Source organism: Tupaia chinensis, unplaced genomic scaffold (assembly GCF_000334495.1).
Source record: "Tupaia chinensis unplaced genomic scaffold, TupChi_1.0 Scaffold000549_1, whole genome shotgun sequence".
NCBI classification, from domain to species: Eukaryota; Metazoa; Chordata; class Mammalia; order Scandentia; family Tupaiidae; genus Tupaia; species Tupaia belangeri.
The window spans coordinates 5445854-5467552 of NW_006160061.1; the positions used below are offsets into that span (position 1 = coordinate 5445854).

General features: G+C 45.6%; 1 protein-coding gene across 1 annotated transcript in view; it reads right to left on the reverse strand.

The window, feature by feature from the left end:
• Window positions 1–21699, reverse strand: part of KIF5C (kinesin family member 5C) — a 192712-nt gene that overhangs the window by 58130 nt on the left and 112883 nt on the right. Inside the window, exons 11-12 of the mRNA XM_006157647.3 lie at window positions 18662–18810; window positions 6346–6521 (exon numbers count right to left, since the gene is read on the reverse strand). Of these exons, the coding sequence (XP_006157709.1) occupies window positions 6346–6521; window positions 18662–18810 (325 nt within the window). The remainder of the gene's footprint in view (window positions 1–6345; window positions 6522–18661; window positions 18811–21699) is intronic.

Consider the following 21699-nt stretch of genomic DNA (forward strand, 5'->3'; position numbering starts at 1 on the left):
AACAGTGAGTTTCCTAATTCAAACAATAAGGCAGTGAATGGCCATCCATCTTCACCATCCTAGACTCATGTCCCAAATCTTGTCAAACACATCAGTGACCAGAAAGGCCACATGATAGATAGAAGAGAGCCGCATCTCCACTACAAACCTTTCACTTAGACAGGAACATTTACCACAGAATTCATCTTTGGTCTCAGCAAACTTCCCTCTTGATTCGAAGTTATTTTTCTTACCAGTTTAATTAAATAAATAAATAAATAAATAAAAAACTCAAGGCAGGTAGGAGTGCTGAAGTATTAATTTGCTTTCTGGGCTTCACTGAAATGGGAGAGATGAATTCATGGTCTCACTCTCAACTTCCGCCACTAGGAGTTGCTACCACACAAACAAGGGTGCTCACTGCCTGCCCCTCGCTGCTGCCTGCGGACACCCCAGCCCACCCCCGGAGCAGGTGCAGTCATGGCCACGCACTGCCAAACTCCGTAAGAGACTTGGCCTTCCCTGCAATAGTATTTTCCTGGATTCCGATACAATTTTAAGCATAGCCTGTGAAGAACAAAGACCTCGCTTCACAATCGCCTCTCCCTTAGAAACAGGAGAGAAGCCTATCTGATGACACTGTCAGGGTCTAGACCTCACACAGTCAGACGCAGTTTGGTGTTACTGGGGCCCCTTTGGTACTAGGTCCTGCCTAGGTGTTTTCATCAGCAAACCAGAAAAAAACTAAAACAAAACCAAAAAACACCTTTTCTACAGGTGAAGTAAGAGGAGTAAACTCAAAGGCCTGGCTCACAGAGATTCCACTTTCCATGAGAGAGCCCCAGCCTGTTTGGTGGTGTCCATGTACAAATCTGAATGAGGGGAACTCAGTGTCACAAACCATGTTTTCCACAGAGCAAGAACTGTCTGAAATCAATAGCTTGGGTTCTGTATGCCTTTTTCTTTTGTGCAGAACATCTTTTGGACTCAGTTCTCTATGAAGGAGACCCCGTTTTAACTGAAGTTTTCACACCAATTTTTCTATAATGGTTCTACAAAATACTCATGCCTTGTCTCTCCATATCAGATTTCTGGCAGAGGAATGAGGGAAATGTAAGAGCCTCACTTGCATCAAGCACCACACTCCACTGCTTTCACGGACATTCATAAACAACCTACCACTCAGATAAACGGCTGTCGCCATGAGCCACGACACGCAGAACAAGCCATGATGGACCAAACTGCTCACAACGATACAAACATACGGCCACAGTAAGACCCTTCTCAGAGAGGCACACTCCAGGGTCTCAGACAACTCAAGGCCATCCCACTCCTGCCATTGCTGTGGGTGAACCAGAGCACCTACTAGGGCAGAAGCAGCTCACCTCTCTGAGGCTGGAATCACTGAACTCTGCTCTGGGAATCGGGCTGGCCTTGGCATCCACATCGTCCCAAGGATGCTTGGCTGCAGACCTGTGCACATCGCTGGAGGATGTCCCGTGAAAGCCCTCCTCTCGGATGGTGGGCCCATTCCAGCGAGGCTTCTGTATGGACTCTCAGCCTAGAGCCCCTTCGTGGTGTTGGTGCAGGTGCTCGGCCTTGAGCAAGCTCCTCTCCCTGCCCCTCACCCTGCTATGCTTGCTTGTGTGTTAGGATGTCTGATGTGAGGAAAGCCTTGACATTATGGAAAGACACAAATCGAGTCATGGCCTAATTTCCTGCACTCTCGACAAGAAATTACACCAGAATGAAAACTCCAAAAAATGGCACTTCTACAACTAGGAGACAATTTTGTAGGACACATTTTCTCTTCTACTCTATCAACTTCACATGTCAGTTACCAGGAACAATTTTGTTCCTCAGTACATAAATATTAAACAACGTAACATAAAAGGCCCAAGGAGTTTAAACATCAGGGAGCCACCCTCTCTCCCTGAGACACATGAGCAACCACTACGAGCGACATAAATCACCAGAGACAAGAAAGGGTAACATGAGCTCTTTGTTCTTAGGCTGTACTCTGTTCAAAGTCTAGATACAGGCAGGTGACAAACTGGGAGAGTGATTTTTAAGGTACGGTGAGAAACTCAGGGTCCCTAACCCCATCGGGGAAGGATGAAAAACAAAGGTTACACTATGAAGGACATGGATCGCTTGCACCAGAGACATTTTCATAACTACATTTACCCTTTACTAAGACAACATCTCTAAAGAATTAGTGTGCTCTATTATAATTTGTTAAAACTTCTCAAAACTTTCAGAATAAAGTATGCTATGCAGTCGATCACTGTACATTCAAGTGCATCTCTTGGGATATGTCTAAGCATGCTCTTTCTCATGCCAGCTATAAATACGTTGCCCGTGGAGTTCAGGTTTCAAAGTATTTTCCAGAAAAGTTTTTGTCCTTGAATTTTCTAACACATAAAATAACGCTATGAAGACTGGTTAACCTAATTGCCACAGGTTGCTGGTAACGGGCCACCTTTATCTATAAAGATGTTTTAGTTGCCATGATAGCATAATAAGTAATCAATTCATACCTCTACTTAAACTTAATTCTGCTCGTAATCTCCAATAGCAGCAGTATTGGAGAGGTGACAAGCAGTAAGAGAGACAGTGCAATGCCAATTTGCTCTGGTTTTGACGCTGTTTCAGCCCACCTTGCTATCACCGCACCTTGGATACCACATATGCCGTGGTTTTGTCCTTAAGCAAACAGAACCCAAAAGGGAGAAAACCAAAAAGAAAGAAGGGAACTCATGTTTACTGAGCACCTGCTATCATATGGACTAAGCACATGTAATCACTACTGCAACCTTTTTCAGTAACAGATATGAGCCTTAAGTTACAGAAAAGAAAAGCATCTTGAGTGGGGTGGGACATCAGCCCAGACCCCAGCATTGCTGAGTCACAGGCCCGATTCCATGGTGCATGATCTTCCTTCACACAGCACTGCCTTAGGAAAGTGTCTGTCCCGACTCCTACAAGAACAACACTGAGGAACAGTGGAGGCAGCTGGGGAGGGGGGAAACACGCAGTCTTTCTCCCACCATACCTTAACAACATTCATTAGGGTGACAAGTCTCTCATTTAAAGGACCACAGCCAAAATGGGATGACCATTGGACTGGGAGTCGGAAGTTAAGTAGTCTCATTTCAGCTCTGCCAGCTATGGGTTATATAAACATGGATGAATCATGTAACTTTTTTTTCACCTATCCTGAGGTATTTTCAGGTCCACCATTCAATAAACTATGAAGACACTACATCCCAACTTACATATTCCCAAAGTATCAAACTACCTACATCAGAAGCATGGAAATATCTTCTAGAACCTTTGAGAAGAGGGCACATAACGATGACAGCTGATAAGATATACTCAAGCATCAGTCTACCAGCAGAATTACTAAGGACTACCACCATTTCCGGTGCCCTCTAAGGCTGGGACTTGTAGGTTCAATTCTCCCCCATGTCTCTCAGCATCACCCCATAATAGACGACACGTACTAACACCAACTGCACCAGTCATAAGGTTTTCATACCACATGCTAGAGGAAGATGACATAATGGAAAATGCTCTAGGCTGGTCATCAGGAGACAGACTTGAAAACCAGCTCTCCCCCTACCAACCGAATGCTATAAAATATGGCATTTTCTTTCTGAGCTCAGTCCCCATCACCATGTTTTAGAAGCTAGATTTTAGACTCTCCAAAGTCTCTCGTGGGTCAATGAAAGCTCCTCATGCCACCAAGGTAAATGATCCCAATACCAACCATGGCAGGCTTCTACTCACAGAGAACAGACTATAGAATCAGATTCTCACCAGCATCCAGGATTCTCTAGAGAATACCAAAAGTAAGTTCAACAACACTAAAATAGCACACAAAAATTGTAGCATGATCTAACCCTCTTGGCTATTTAAACAGTTCTGCAGAGTAATCAAGAAATTGCACATATTATCATTGACCTTATTATTGACTTACTTTGACGTCTTGTGTTTGAAAATATAGGTGGTAATGGAAAGACACAGTATGTCGAGAGCCTAAAGGGTAAGGAACACAGCTCTCGTGGATGTGAATATTTCATTAAATGTGTTTTCAGAATGTTAGAGTGAACCCAATTTAACAGCACTCTGTAACTATGTATATAGCACTGCTCAAAATGGCCTCACTTACGTCAAGCACCACCTCCAACTGCTTTCACGGACATTCATAAACAGCCTGCCAGAGCCACTCAGATAAACTGCTATTTCCACAAGCCATAAGAAGTCAAACTGGTTGCAATGAGTATGGCACAAGACAAGGCCTTGGGAAAGGGGTGTAAACACTGGGCTCTCCGACAACTCAATGCCATTCTGCTCTCGGCTATTCCTGTGCATGAACCAGAGCAGCTGCTGTGCTGAACATCTCCTATGGTAGAAGCAACTCACCTCTCTGAAGCTAGAATCACTGGGACCCCTCTTTAGGGAATTGGACTGGCCTTGGACACCCATGTTGTCCCAGGGATGCTAGGCTGCAGAACGGTGCTATGTCATGTAGCTAGAGAGCATTCCATGAAAGCCTGCATCTTCTGGACAGACTCTCGGCCTAGAGCCCCTTCCTAGACCTGGTGCAGGTACTCAGCCTTGAGCAGGCTCTCCTCTCCCTGTCCCTCACCCTGCTTGCTTGTGTGTTAGGACGTTTGATGTGAAGAAAGCTTTAATGTGGTGGCAAGACACAAATTGAGTCGTGAGCCATTCCCTCATGCTCTCAATAGACTATAATATAAACTCAGAATCCTGGAACAAGCAGGCCAGAATCCTGAAATAAGCCTCGTTAAGGTGACCAGTCACAGTCAGCTTTTAAAAATGACAGCAAACTCTGAGCTTTACCAAAGAGAGAGGCCTGTAAGATTAATGGTGATCTTAACATAACAAAGCTGTTTCTTGGAGCCAGAGGTGTCCCCCAATGCCATTCTGCTCTCGGCTATTCCTGTGCATGAACCAGAGCAGCTGCTGTGCTGAACATCTCCTATGGTAGAAGCAACTCACCTCTCTGAAGCTAGAATCACTGGGACCCCTCTTTAGGGAATTGGACTGGCCTTGGACACCCATGTTGTCCCAGGGATGCTAGGCTGCAGAACGGTGCTATGTCATGTAGCTAGAGAGCATTCCATGAAAGCCTGCATCTTCTGGACAGACTCTCGGCCTAGAGCCCCTTCCTAGACCTGGTGCAGGTACTCAGCCTTGAGCAGGCTCTCCTCTCCCTGTCCCTCACCCTGCTTGCTTGTGTGTTAGGACGTTTGATGTGAAGAAAGCTTTAATGTGGTGGCAAGACACAAATTGAGTCGTGAGCCATTCCCTCATGCTCTCAATAGACTATAATATAAACTCAGAATCCTGGAACAAGCAGGCCAGAATCCTGAAATAAGCCTCGTTAAGGTGACCAGTCACAGTCAGCTTTTAAAAATGACAGCAAACTCTGAGCTTTACCAAAGAGAGAGGCCTGTAAGATTAATGGTGATCTTAACATAACAAAGCTGTTTCTTGGAGCCAGAGGTGTCCCCCAGCACTCTGAACCAAACCGCAGCAGTAAAGATTAAATCAGACTAAAAATATCCGCAACCTTGATGAAACAAACTGAAAGGATTTAGAATATTCCAAGGGCAATATGCCAAGATCAGGTGAAACATCAATTTAATATCCTGTGCCTCTGGGATTCGTAACTCGACCTTCACTGAGGATGAATTATACAATGTTCTCCAAGATCTCTTTTTTTCCTGTTCTAAATTGTGCATTTACATGACTATTTGGGTATCGAAAGTATGCCAAAAAATCAGTATCTCCAACTAGCATGTTCAATCTGTTCCATTCAAGAGTGTCCCACTGAAAAAAGTTTCATAATAAGGTGAAGCCATCAGACCGTACTGCTACAGGGTCCTCATCCCAGGCCCTATACTTGAGTTTTGAAAGCCAAGCCAGCACCAACCTAGCGGGGGCCTCTAATAGATCTCTAAAAAGTAAGAGATAGGCCTATTGGTGCAAGAAGGAAGACTTTAACAAAGACCACACATTCACATAACCTTTCCTCCCCTGCAGAATTCAGCCCAGTCCAATTTTTAGATGTGGAGATTCTAAATAGCACCTGCCTGGCTATCTAGGCCAACACCCTATCCTTCCAATCAAACTCCCATGAAAGTTTCCATTCCACACAAATCAAGTTCCCTGAGTCTGCACTCTGAAGTGCTACTAGGTGTTAGGAAGACAGACATCAGCAGACATAAAGATCAGTCTGCAGCCCTACTTTGCTCCATGGAGCTTGACCCTGTCTGCAGCCTGCCACCTTTAGCCTCTGTACTGGAATGAAAGTGATCAAAATCTGCTACAGACCTTATCGTCCAGTTGTCTGTAGAGACTGGAGATCTCCTCGTCATATTTCTCCTTCTCCTCTGTGGAGATGCCAGCAACAACGGGAGCAATGTTGTCTATGATGGGGGTGTTGTCACAGGGCTCCAGGTTCTTCTGGTCCTTAGCACTGATCTGTTCTTCCTCAGGCACGGCTTCACCTGCAAACCACACCCGGGAGGAATTGGAGATTAAAGAACTGGAGCATGCAGCCCTCTAGGAAAATTCTAAGAGCAGTCACTGTCAAAGGAAAAGACATGGAGGGCTCAATAAAGAACTCCTATATGAAGTTGTAGATTGTGTTCCTTCTCTCTGATGAGGAAGGGAATAGTTAGTTGGCCAAAACTAATCTAAGAAAGAGGAAGACCATACAACGCCCAACCCATCTTGATACATCACCTCAGTTAACTGGTTCCACTAATCATGACAGCTTTTAACTAATCTAACCTGCAGTGATGACTCAAATTTTTGCATTCACTTTGTTTTTGTTAAGGAATATGCTGGCCTTTACTAGAACTATAAGCTCTCTAGTTAATGATTCAAAGAAAAACAACTTCTGAGGCCTCCTAATTACCAATTAATTATGTTACTGTTTCATTAATAGAAACAGCCAACTCACGGGATAACCACCATTGTGTCACTGAAAAGCATAGGGCCCAAGTCCTCTGAATCCGAGTCTCTGAATCTGAGAGAAAGTCAGGGTTAGCCCTGGCCCCAAGGACTTTGACACTACTGTTCCCTCCCCAGGAAGTCAGAATTAATTGGTTCTGCTGGAGAGTTCAAATAGAATAATTTCTTGTGATGTCATGTACTCCCAGGGCAGAAAAGGCATCCAGTCTAGAGTATCGTGCAGAGACCCTATATACCACTCCTCAGACTGCAGAGTGCAACATGTGAGGGCCTTTGAAGGAAGCATTGCTAAATTCGACAATGCAAATTGAGGGGGAAAAGCACAGTTCTTAAGCTGGCCTATGGTTATTCTCCAGAAGAAAATCACTTTGTATAGACAGAGAGCATAAAAAGATTCTATGAAAAACACATTAGCCAAATGAGTCTCTCGAATATCTTCTTGGATAGCAAACCAAAACCAAATCTCCTTTTCCATCATAATGTTTACCATGACTTCACACGCATTTTGTCACCATCACCTAGAATGACCAACCCTCCCAGTTCTCAGCCCATAAAAGTCATTTGTGGAAACTTCCCAGGAAGACTGCTCTGAGCAGAGGGATTTTTTTTTAAATGATAGAAGAATGGATAACTTAATCTTTAGCTTCATTAATAGTATATCAAGCTTCCAGGAATCCTCATGGATATCGTATACATGCATTTCAATATACACGAAACTATGATGGTTCAGCATTGCTGCTTACAATCCCATTCTTTTGCCTGATCATCACAAACTGGTCTAGTAGGCTTCATGACACGACGTGATATGAAATGAACACCAGCCATGTCACTTTCGTATCACAGTGCCTTCTGAAGCAATAACTTGAAACAAAGTCAGGAATAAACTATTACTTTGTGGAATACAAAAATGAGCCAACCTTTTCCTGTTTTCAACTGGACTGTGGCTAAGCCTTTTTCTAAAATTATTGACCTGAGACAAAAGCAGAATATCAGAGTGATCTTTGAACTGAACCTGAACCAAATCAATATTTCATTCAGTCCCAATTCCTGGTTTAAAACATCCATCAACAACCTTAGTGTGTAGACTGGATTTCGTCCAATTAAGGGATCTATATTCTCTACAGTGTGCTAAATCCATGTGCTATAAAAAGCGGCACTATGATCTAGTTCCTTTTTCGTTTGTCTTTTTTCTAAGTTTACCTATCTATTTTTTTCCCATAAGAGAGAGAGAGAGCGAGAGAGGGGGGTTACTCCCAACAGGGTTCTCATGACTTCAGCTAGCCAGGCTCAAAGACACATGGCCACGGTCTATAGGGAGAACTTGATGTGAACCCGGGACTCCCTATATGGCTTCATTCAGCATTATAGAGCATTATGCTACTGCTGTGTCACCACAGCTGACCCTACTTGCTCTTTTTCTCCTCTTCTGTTTTTTATTCTTTTTTTTTTCTTTTCTTTTTTTTTTTTTTTTAGAGCATAAGTAAAGGGGGAGGGAGAGAGAGAAAAGGAGTGCCCTAAGGAGAACGCCGTCCTTTCTTCAGCATTAAGTGACACTGGATGGTCTGGATTCGATTCTTGGCCGGGACAAACTCAGGCTGCAGCTTCAGTGTGGATTCATACCACACTAAGGCTTTCTCAAACTCCTCCTGTGAGGGCGAAGAGGCAAAGGTGAGATGGACGGCACCACCAGACTAGATACGGTGGCCTCTTATTTTCCCTTGAGAAGGACCTTTGTGCTAGTGACAATCCTGCTGCCTCCTGTTATGGAGCGAGGTCTCTGTGGAAAACTCGGGGGCACCAGGAGGAAGCAGCTGCCTCCACTCACTGTGCGACATCACAGAGAAAGCCACTGGAGGCCCGAGGACCGACGGGCAGGGGTGGGTCTGCTTTTACAAGGGTTGGACCCAACAAGAGGAATAGTCTCGGCAGTAATAAGAACTCGGACTCCTGAATACATGCGCCCAGAATGAGTTTAAACTACCGGGTCCGGGACTCGAACCATGGTCAACTACATGGGAGTCCAGCGACATAGCCATTATGCTAACTGTTGTTCCCTTTTTCTCTTCTGTTTTAAAAAAATTTAGATACTTTCTAACAAAACAAGTAATTCTCAACATAAATGTTTCAAGCAATAGAGTATATATTGAAACAGACGTTCTCATTCACTTTTCCTTTCTTCTTTTATTAAAGAATTATGTATTATAATTTATTTATTACTATTATTATTTCTTAATTTGCTATAGGGCCACATGCAAGAGAGAAAATGAGAAAGCAAGCTACCAACTCCAGGACTCGTACCGTGGTCAGCCATGTGGGAGTCCAGCACCTCAACTACCATGCCACCTGCTGGCCCCCACCTTTCCTTTGTAATTCTGTTCCTTCTGTCAGAGAAATTCACCACTAACACTTTGGTCAATGTCCTTCCCCCACTTGGATTGTAACTCTCTAATTTTAAGGTTTTAGCTTATGAACTTCAGGGACAGAGAAATCCAGCACAATGTGAGTTTGATCTTCCAATTTATGCTTGATGAAGGTGAAATTCCTAGCTGTACTAAACTTAAAATTAGCCAGAATAGTCATGGTAACAGTCATATTATCTACAAGCCAATTCGCCCCAGGTCCAGAGGCACGGTGACATCTTATCTCTTACAAAAGTATCTGAAAAAGACATTTCCCTTTTGTTCTTTGGTTCCAAGTGGCCAATGAGGCACCAATGTCCTGAGACTTGGATGAGCTAAGGAGCGGCCAGTGTGTGCTTCTGTTCATCTGGGCAAGGGATGAACCTGCAGAACCTTAGCAGCAGGAAGTGACCTGCTCTAACCAAACTTCACAGGCCTGGCTTCCCCTAAAGCTCCCCCCTCTTTTCCCATTGAGGAATCCCAGTGTCACCAAGTAGTAGGGATGTCCCAGATTCCCAAGGTCCAACAAGCTAGCCAGCAATGCTAGTAGGCAGCTGAAAATGACCAACAAACTTTCATACACAATCCGGTACAGAGGCCGATGCTGAGCATTGTACCCTTAATGAGTCTAATTAATCACAAACCTGGAGCCAGCAGGTGGCACAGTGGTTAAGGCACCAGACTCCCACATGGTTAACCACAGTTCGAGTTCTGGATCCAGTGGCTTGAAACTCACATGAGGTGTGTGTACACACATGCTCAAAATCCTGAGAGGAGAATGGAGGAGAAGAGATTGCAGCATGGCCATCGTCCCCGGGGGTGATTTCTCCCTTTCTGTCTCTCTGGCAAGCGCACACACCCTACAGCAAAAATCTCTTTAAAAAAATAAAAATCACAAACTCATCTCCAGCTTAACTTCCTGATTTGCTTTTTGTAACAGAGAGGATATTATAATACCCTCATTATAGGACTGTTCTGGGAAGATAAATAAAGGCAGTATATGTAACAAGCACAAAATGTGTTACTACCTAAAGTCCATCCTTTCCCTAATAAATTCACAACTTTTTAGTCTTGGCAGATAAACTGTTATTTTCATTTATTCTGATTGGTGTTTCCAGAATACGTCTGTGGTTGGAGTTCAGTTCCAAAATTAAAACACAATAGCGCTATGCAAGTCCCTTTGTGATTGTTATCATTATTAACACAGTATTTGAAGCCTATATCTGTTTCTGCGTTCTGCTGAACAGTTCTCTGGGCCACAGTATCAATACCTCCCTCACAAAGCTACATCTAGACACCGAGCTCTTCCCAGTTCATATTCTAAAGGTCAGGCAGTCAGGATTAGTTTTGCAGCAGCCATTCAGACCGCGAGGAACAAAGCAGCAGCACGGGGGAACAAAAGCAGCACAGCTCCTGCCCAGAGAGGAACCACAGGCTGGTTTCCCACACACCGCTGCCCTTCAAAGGACCGAGAAAATGACTTCCAGAAGCGTCCCTGGTAACTACACTGTCCAGCTCAGAAACACGTCTGGGGACTGTAAATTCCCAACACTGTGCAGGACCTGACACCAGGCAATCTGTCTCCATGGCAATCTCACCACGTTAATCGAGAATATTCCCTGCACTGCAGTGGACCGAGTCTCAGGAGAAGCCCCCACAAGGTGATTATGGAAAAACTGATTGGACCGAGGAAGACAGCTGCAAACAAACCCTGGTGAAATAACACCATGAAAGCTGGTGGGGGGAGAAGAAGAAAGCAACCACTAGTTTTATTTTCCCTCTATGCACTAAAAGCCGATTTCTCTGCATTTAGACCCTGAGGCTTATACCTGCTATCTGTAGGAAAAGCGCTTATAACATTGTGAAGGATCTGGTTTTCTAGACTGAAAGGCTCTCTATGCACCCACCCATCCCCATGAGAAACCTTCCCCTTCTTTAAATAAGCATTCTGGCATTTACTATTGTCAGATGTAATTACCTTTAAGGACAAAAAAGATTTGTGTTTACACAGGAGCATTCACTTGGAGCATACCTGTAAGGCTTGCAGAGCCCTCTAATTATAAAGTGAAAACCCCCAGAAGGCATAAATAACTTGTCTACAAAAAATAGAAGCCCATCAATTACAACAGGCAAGAATGACAGACTAATCAAAAATTCTCATTAGGACTATTAGTTAACAATTCTTAAAAAGGTTTTTTTGGGTTGTGTATGTCTTTGTGAAGTAAGAAAACCATTAGCCTGCCAATAATTCATTAAAACTTCGCACATGAAATGGCAACAAGCTAGTTATCTTTTTCGTAAGCTGAGTCCCCTAAAGCCTCAGGAGAACATAGAAAGTTAATTGCATTCTCTCGGCAACTCCAGGGCAGAGATTTACTGGTCATTGACAGCTTCCAAGAAACCACAGCAGATCTGGCAAAAGAGGTGCTTTCCTCTAATACCAATTAAACAGGTCCAGCGGTAGACCTAATGGTAGGTCATTTCTATATCAAAGTAACTAAAAGGAAATCTTTAAGTTTCCAGATGGGTAAGAGCGATAGCTACAAGATGTCATTATATAAATGTGATGTTAAAAAGAATTCCCTTACGAAATTATTTTGCATGCAAATAGCATTTTTCACCCTAGTTCCTAAAAATACTGTAAGCAGCTTAAAACCTTTTCTAATCCCTTCTGGAGTAACTTTCTAATAAACTGGGCACCCGGGTCTCTGCCTCCCTCCTTACATTCATGACCTCTTGAATAGGCCACATCGTTCTCCTGGAAGTCAGGATTTCCATTACATTTCGGTGGTGCTCTCAAAAGAAAGAAGAGAGTCTAGCAAATTAGATATCTCAAATGAAATGCTAATTTCTGAGAGTCTACTGTAATCATGATTCCAAGAGGGAGACCAGCATCTTCTAAAGATTTAATACTAAAAGCACAAATTGCATTCCAATTATCCCAAAGTTCCACAAAGCCCCAAATCGGACTAGAGGGTTATAGATTTACCTGGTCTCGCAGGTTTTGAACTTGGAAAATAAATTGGTTTTAGAGATGGACGATTTTGCCAGGCCTCCTCAGCCTCTGATGAAATCATTCCTTTGCATGATTTCAGCATGTGGGGAAAACTCATACGCACTCTTTCATTTACTCCTGTACTGAACTCTTCGAGAGAAGAGACTGGACAGATCGCCAGAGAGTCAGGTCACCTCCCTGCTGTCCTGACACCTGGATTTTCATGTCCTCCTGTTTCTGACTTAGCTTCCTGCAAAAGGTTATTATTTCTTTTTAAGTACAAAATTCAAAGGATCAGAAGAGAGCACATGTAGACTTCCCCCACAGTGGTGGGGAACTCTGGACCCAGCCCCCTCCGAGCCCCAGACCTGTGGTCCTCTCTCCCACCCTCCTGTCAAGTCTTGTGTGACCTGGGAACCGTAATTCGCTTGGAATCCAGAGTTCTAAATCTCTCTCTGTATGTAGGATCGTCCTTTCTATTCATGTGCTCAACGAAGAATAGCGCTGTAAAGCATTCCATTTCCTGGGGCCCGCAAGTGGTGTGGTGGTGGAGGTACTGGACTACCACGTGGCCAACTGCAATTCAAATCCTAGATCTGGAGGCTTAAAAATCATGCCAGGCATGTCTCTGTGCATGCCCAAGATCCTAGGAGGAGAATGGAGAAGAAGGGTTTGTGATGTGGTCATCGACCCTGGGGTGATTTCTCATTTTCCCTCTCTGCATCTCTCTCTAGCGAGTGCACATGCTCTATGGCAAAAACAAAACAAACAAACAAACAAAACCATTCCCTGGCAAAAGCCCAACTCCATCTATCTGTTCTTAACCATGAGGCCAAGGAGATTTCCAGGAAGCTAAAAGGCCAACAGGTCTCTAGATTCGAAGAAAGACTGGCAGGCAACTACAGCCCGCAGATGCCACTAGCAGGTCATGGTGCACATGCATTGTCCTTGGCCACTCAGTGGCCATTCTCACAATGGCCCCTCAACTTCCTTTGAAGGATTCACTCCCACAACTGTGCAGTCCTCACCAATTAACCAAACTGCCCTTGCTTCCACCAGCAAAGACACAGCATTCCCACTTCTGTCCTGGGACTCTGAACTCCAACGTACAAAAGCAAGGGTGAGGAAAACATCTGGAGAGGATTCCTTCCAGGTATGGCCCCTTAGGAAGCTTGCCAATCTCTTCCTGTTGCCTGCCTCCCTGGAGCAGCCCGGCCTCCACCTGCCTGAGCCTGGTCCTTCAGCTGTTCTTTAGATTCTCGAAGTTACACATGTTTTCCAAATGCACTCTCTTTTTGTTCCAGCCAGGCAGGGTCAGTTCCTGTCATGACAATCCAAGGACTCTAACTGGCACACTGGGCCAGTTAGAGTGGCTCTCCTCATTCCTCTCTTCCTTCCCCCCTTCCCTGCCTCCCTCTCTCGTCTTTCCCACCTCTCTTTTTCCCTTGCTCTCTTTCTTCCATGAATGACCGAGACAGACAGACAGCACCTCCAACAGGTCTTCCTATCACAACCCACCTCCCGCTTCAGCCAGCCATGAATCACGGGCACGCAAGCAGCCAGCATGTTCGGGAGGTCTTGGGCTGTGCATCTTGCCCCTTCCCACATGGGTCAGCGCACAGAGCGTCGCGTAGCTGCTGCACCACCATCTGACACCTCGCTCTCTTTCTTATAAAAACAAGGTAGAGCCTCTCCTTGTGCAACCGGGCACCTGCTCAGAGCTACCCAGTCCTAATGGTGATGTCAGAAATGGATTAGGTCATAGGCCTTACTCTGAGAAGCAAAGCTTCACTGTGCCCAGAGGAGAAAACTGCCAGGCCTGCATTCAAAGCAGCCCACTGTCTTAGTCCATCAGGGCTGCTGCAACAAAGCACCACAGACTTGGTGGCTTCTGAACTACAAAACTTACTGCTCACAGTTCTGGAGACTGCAGTCTGAGATCAGAGTGCCAGACTGGTCCCGTCCCAGTGAGGGTGCCATTCTGGGTTTGTAGATGGCGTCTTCTCCCTTACACTCACACAGCGCAGGGCAGAGAGAAGCAAGCTCTCTTGAAACTCTTAAAAGGGCACTAATCCCATTCATGAGCACTCCATTGTCAGGGCCTAGTCACCTCCCAAAGCATCACCTTGGGGAGGTAAAGAACTTTAGGGGCACACAAACAATTCCATCTATAGCACCTATCTAGCTAATAGGGGTTCAAAATTGGTACAGGTGGAAGTGTGGGGGCTAGAGAGAGAGAGACCTGCTTTAGGCATGTGACAGGATAGTATTTCATGACTTTCGATGACTTTGGGCAGGGCACTCCCCTTCCTGTGGCAGTTCCATCTCTGCCCATCGATCCAGTCGTACCTCGCCTCACTTACGTTATCTGCCTGCATCTCCTTCGCCGTTGATTTCTTAGTCCTTAGCTCTGCTACCTCGCTCTCTACACCAGCAAGGAGGAGAAGCACAAGCAAGCACACACACGTGTGCACACACACTACTCAGCACATTCCACCCTCTGCACTTCCCCACAGCTGGAGTGTTAGCAGACAAACTTTTAAATTAAAAGCACACCATGCAAGGAAACAGTCTCTGTCCCAGGGAGAGCACACACGAGCGACAAGGTTCCTTTAATTACTCAGACCACAATGTGGAAATATCAATACCCAGGAGCTGAGCCAAGGAGCTGCTTCCTACACACTGAGGACAAATGTGTGCCTGATTTAGAAAGGAAGCAGGCAATATCCTGCCACTCCAGTTTCAGTGGTGGGCTCTGCCTCTTCTCTGCTCCAGCTCTCAAACCCCAGCTCCTTAGAATACACATCGCAGCCAGGCCCTCAGGACTCTACTCGACGAGTCAGGACTGGTGCAAAGAAACACCACCAAAGGGCTTTCAGTCCCCTCTCGGTACTTTTCACACTCATCTAACTGGCCAGTACAAACCAGCAGAGTTAGCTCTACAAGCAGGCTGCTCCAACCACGGGAAGAGGATCAACTAGAGTCAGGCTCTCTTGGTTCAGACCCCAGCTCCACCACAGCCTGATCCCTTTAGAGAAGTCTTCTACAAAGGCTGTAATACAGAACCTAACAGAACGCCTGGCTTGGTCTGCTGTACGTCTGGCGTAGTGCGTGATGCACAGTTAACTCCTGTGATGCTCCACACAGGCAGTTGGTCAAAGGCCCACCACACATCTCCGCCCTGCCCCTCAGCACCCCCTTCCTGCCTGAAGTTTATGTCACTAAAGTTAGTTCTCTACGCTTAACTGTGTCAGCCTCCAGAAAAAAAATCACCTTTAAAATACAAATACTAGCTGGGAGGAAAGGAGAGCGATACAGAATTCCTCCCATCTCTCGGTCAGTTAGTGACAACACAGGAACAGAGTACGGGTCCCTCAAGATTCTCTCCCTCTTCTCCCTCCTCTCCACAGGCGACCTCTCTCCCACCTATGTCTTCAATTACTACCTCCAGATCAATGGCTCTCAAAGTTCTCTCTCCAGTTCAGGCAGCTCCTCTGAGCTCTAGATCTTCAGACCAAACTTCTTAATTACGATTTCCTCAGAGGTTCCATAGACACCCCAAACTTCCTTACTTGTTTCCTCCACCCCCAATCTGGTTCTTTTCCAGCATTTCTAGTCTCAGGGAATGGGTCTGACCTCTACCCAACTCGGCAAGCCAGGAAACCTGGGGCCATCCTGGACACCTCCCTCTCCCCGTGGCCAAGCCCTCCTCATGTCTCCCCCTAAACACTTCTCAGGCCATCATTCCTCTTCCTTTCCAACGCATATCTCTCCCTTCAGATACCATGACCTCAGCCATGGAAGATCACCCTAGTTCTTGCCCCGCTCTATCTCCCTGTCCATTCTCCACCCAACACAACTAAACAATCTTCAAAACTGCAAGTGTTATCATCTGACCTTCCATTTAACACCCTCCAATGGTTTCTCATTGCTGCTAAGATAATGACCAAAATCCTGAACATGGACTACACGGCTCTGCAGTGGACAACCTTGCCGACCCCTGCACCCCACCTCTGGCCTGTGCTCCCCGCTGCAGCCCTCCACACGGCCACCGCTCAGACCGTGGTCAATGTAGCTCCTTCCGCCCCCGCCCCAACTCCACCTGCCAGCTCCTATGTCAATGGGTTGGCTGCTGCTGCTGCTCCCCTCAGGTCTTATTCTCCATGGTGCTTATTCAAGGAAGCCTTTGCCAGCTCCCCTCAGGGCAGGGCCCCTCGTAGTTCCCGTTGTGGTGCAACAGAGAGACCATCATCACAAGTTCACTGCTGGTGCCTGGGATCCACCTCCTACCTCAGACCAGAATCTCCGCAAGAGCAGAGAGCACACCTGGCTGCCCACCTCCAGCGCCTGCATTAAGCATATGTTTACCTAACACACATTTAAAAGGTCTCCCATGTGACAGATTATGTAACTTGGGGCTTATGTAGAACATCATCCAAGGGGGCACAGAAAAGAGTGAAATTTGGGAAGATCTGCAGTACAGATGGGCAACACAGAGAAAATGGCGCCGGGTAAAGAGGCCGAGAGGGGCAGAGTGCCCAGAAGAGATAAGCATGAGAGTGAGTCAGGCACCAAGGGGCGGGCAGATCCCACAGGACAGCCTGTGCTGAGGACAGCAATTGGAGGGCTGGAGCTTGGTGACAGATGGGAGAGAACACAAAATGACAAGGCTAACTGCCCATCCCACAGTAGTTAGAAGGCCAGTCCCCCCAATTCTTTACCAAAAGGCTTTATTAAAGGTCTCAGTCACCGAGCAGAGAACTGACCCACGAGATTCCAGAAATAGAACAAAACCTCAAACAGCCACTTTCCTCTCTTGCCAGCCACCCCTCCCCACTCTCCTATTCCTGCCAAACTGCAAGGAATCGTCCACCAGTCCCAGGTGCTGAATTATTCAATTATTCTAGCAGCTTTCAAAACACGTGTGTAGCAAGAAAACCTTCCAAGGAGAATCATGTTATTTAGGCTACTAGGTCATTTCTTGAACCTGCCTTGGATTCTCATTTGCCACGTAACTGTTTTTCACTTAAACAGTAGCTCATTGACACTCCTCCCTTACTAGCGAAAAACAGTGGCAAGCGTATAATCACAAGGCAATCGCTGCTTAGTCCGCAGTCACGGGCGGCGTCACCTCCTGATCCCACACGAAAGCCCGAGCCCCAAGCTCCCACTTACCCAGAGCTATGGCCTGCTTCAGTGTCTGAAATAAATCCTGAACACAGCTGAAAGGAGCTGAAGGACAACAACTATCTGCCCTCCCCACCACACACACACACACACACACACACACACACACACTGCTTTATTTTGGTAAAAGAGAACAAATAAAAAGACGTTCAGGATCAATGGTTGGCATAATGGTTACGTTGCTGGACTCCCACATAGCTGCCCACCGACCCAGGACTTGAACTCGCACCTGGTGCGTGTACATGAGTGCCCAAAATCTTAGAGGAAAATGCAGGAGAAAGGATTGTGATGTAGCCATCCCCCTGGGGCAGGGGGTGATTTCTAGCTTTCTGTCTCTGTCTCTCTGGGAAGCACACACTCCCTGTTGCAAAAATCTCTCTTAAAAAAAAAAAAAGAGAAAGAGAGACTTCCACCACCTTCTAACCTCCGTCACAATGTGACAAATCACAAAAATAATCTGTCTGCACTCAGATCTGGAAACTCCTCTTAACGCCCCACCCACAACCCACCCACCCACTGCATGTCAGCTCTCCGAGATATTTTCTCCCAGGAGAACTAACTAAAGAGAATATTTGGGAAAAAGGAAAACTAGTCACGGAACAAGCCTTTCAGACTCCATTTTAGCAGCGGGCTTCCTCAGTAGCACTCTATTTCTGGCTCTGAGGAAGCAGAGCATGAAGTTGTGTTTGGCCAAAAATGACAAGTATTTGCCAGAGATGACTTTTGACCCCAAATCAGTTAGATAAACTTGCATAAAAGAGAGTGACATCGTTCATGTAGTAAAAAGCAGTCTGACCCACAAAGTCTCAGGCTCTGCTCTCTAACCCTCAAACAGACCTACGAGAGAGGGCATTACGGTAATAGACAGAGGGCATCTCGCTGGAATTGATTAGGGCAATCTGGGAAAAACCCACTCGCCTACACTAACGACGTGTGCCAGCCGAGTGGAGGGTGGAGGCAGGGACCCGTGCCGGGGAGTAAGAGCAGCAGGCTGACGCGAGGCCCGAGCTCCCCCATCATCCCCTTCCCCAAGTGTCTTCCAGGGGCCACGAGTCACAGGAAAGAGAAAGCACCTCGGCCGCCTCCTTACCACTCCGCCACCTGTTCAGCTCCATCTCCAGGTGCTGAATGACATTCTTTAAGGTCTTGTTTTTTTCTTTCTCTTTTTCATATTTCTTCTTCCATTCTTCTGCTGTCAGTTCCAGGTTCACAGAAACCGTATTCTTAATGGTCTTTGCTCTGGGATTTAAAAACACAGGGAAAAACTCTGAGTAGAGCTATTACCACTAAGCCGCAGATTCCTTTCACATCGGAAGGTGGGGACTGGGGGAGCAGCAACTCCCACCGACCACCCTCCTAGCTGGATGAATGCTGCTACTCCTCCTCAGGGGTCCACACTCATTGCTCCCTTTCTCTCCTGCACATCCTGCCAGTTTTCACATCCCACAGACTTCCATTAGAACTGCCGCTCGGAGGCACTCGTTTACTCCCTCTGCCGCCCCCGTTTATATTCTCCGTTTCATTTACGTTAATAGCCTTTGTCGAATGTTCGGCATCTCCTGTAAGCATCCCGAATACCACTACCAGATCATCTTCCCAAGCAGAGTTTCTTTCCAATTCAACAAACATTTAAGAATCACTGGGGATGTAGCAAGACAGATAGCTAAGGCCTCTGGTCTCCGGCCTTGGAGTTTCTTATCCAATGATACACAGACAAATAATGCAGCCAGCCATTCCTCCTACGCACATGTGGTACCTAGAGCCATCCCTGACGTGCTGAACACATGGCAACACACACCCCACAGGTCATGTATGTCACATGACTGAACGAGGCTGGCCAGTGGCACGAGGGCTCCCCACTGAACACATGCCACCTCATTTTCCAAGAAGGATCAGAAATTCTATTTGTATCTCCCAAGTTAAAATCATTTCAAAAAACAGCATGTAGAGCAAACACGTCTAACAGCCACCATTTTGCCTCTTCTACTATAAGAAATGACATGATCTCCTGGGACATATGGCCTGAGAGGTTATGATGCCACATGGGTGGTAGCTGGGCTGAAAGAATCAACTGCTAAGAGAAAATCAGCACTAGATGAGACTAAACCCAAAAACACAATGGCCCTTGGCATGTGCAGAGATGAACGTGTGAGCACCCTGACCCAACTGAAAAGGACACCGATCATGGCAGAATTCCCTTTATTACTTACGTGCTGAGAAGGTAAAGTTCGTTTAAACGCAGGTGATATTTTGTGTGATTTGCTATCAACTCTTTCATTTTAAATTCCGTACAGTTCTTACACTGTCATATTTGCCAACAAGATCTGGTATGCAATTCAAGTTCATTACTGTTGTCATCAAATGACATTCTGGACATGATTTCAGCACAAGAAATTCCATGGTCCTCACCAACGCTACAGATGTTACTCCAAAAATTAATCCTAAAGCAGACAACTAAATAACCCAACTGTCAAAAGCGGAGTTGAATGACTTCAGTGCAAGACTCCACTTAAGAATTGTGTAATTCTCCTTCGTTCACCATAGCTTGAGGCTGTTGTCCCCAAAAATGCTTCAACTCTAATTCCTCAAATAGCAGCAATTTTATTATTACTTTCAAGTCTGTTCCAGTTTGACACTCTCACCTCGCCTTCTAATATCCTCAGGAGGTGCTGTGGCTGTTTCTCAGATGCAAGCACAAACACGGCAGCATCCATTATCAACCTAATAAGTCGGAACGTGAAAAATAACTCATGGCTAAAATGCTTGTGGACTTCAAGGGTACACTTCGAGGCTACTAATCTTACTTCTTAAATCATAAAGAGTCTCTTGATGATTTTGAATGATACCGGAAAGAGAAAGAGAGAGCCTCTATGCTATCCTCAGGCAGTTTAGTCAGAGGCACATTTTGTGAGCTGATCTAGCAAGGTTTTCACTGATGTAAATGGTTCCCATTTCAAAGCCCTTTTAAAAGTTGCCCAGAAAATTCCTTTTCTTCTACTTCTGTAGTAATCAGGGTCCTGGCAGGAAACAGACACTGCATTAACTTGGAGAGTCTAACAAGGTACAGGAAAGGTGTTGAGAACTAACAAAGAATAATGTGGTACCCCATATTAATGATGGGAGAGCCACTTCTACCAGAGGGAGAAGAAACTGGAGAGAAAGGTTGCCTGATGAAACTGGAACAGCCTTTGGTCTAAGGACACAGCCAACCCAAATGACACTGCAGAGAGAGAGAGCCAGGTAATAAACATCCTGACCTTACCTGCTTCTCTCCTCCTGATCACTTGCCAGTATTCCTTCCCCATTGGGTAAATCCAACTGGAAGCCAGAGGGGAGGGAGCCCATTGCAGTAGTCCACACTAGTCACCCTCTCAGGGCACACAACAGAGCAGGATGGTCAGAAAAGATCCAGGGGGGTAGACAGAAGGTATGCAACCCAACTCTTGTTTGGAACTCAAGGGGCAGAGGGGCAGAGAGGCATGCCTTCACATACACTAAAAGCAGACTACGAAGAAACCAGCTAACACTGATCAAGGAAGACATTAATTCTCCCCAAACTGTTCTATACATTTAACATATTCCCGCTCCCCCAAATTTTAGGATGCTTGTTCTTTATGTATAGAAATTGACAAACTGACTTGAAAATGTATAACAGAAATGAGAAGGACTGGGCCAGCTCCATGGCCAAATGATTATTAGAGTCAGATCCCACACAGGCCACCACACAGTTCAAGTCCCCATGGATGGCTTGAAAATCACACCAGGTATGTGTGCATATAAGCCCAAAATCATGACAGGATGGAGAATTGGAGAAGGGATTACGGCATGACCATATCTGGGGAGTGTGTGCTCGCGCTCTCTCTCTCTCTCTCTCTCTCTCTCTCTCTCATCTCTCTCTGGTGAGTACATGTACTTTCTGGCAAATTTTTTTTTAAAAAAAGAAATGAAATGAAATGAAATGAAAAATACCAAGAATAGCAATGACAACTTTGAAGGTCAAATTTAGAGGACTGAATAGCAATACTATGAATATAAGGCCACAGTAATTAAAACTGATTAAATAGTAAAAAATTTGGAATGGAAAGCGTCAATTGTCCAGAATCAGACACTCATATACACAGTTACCTG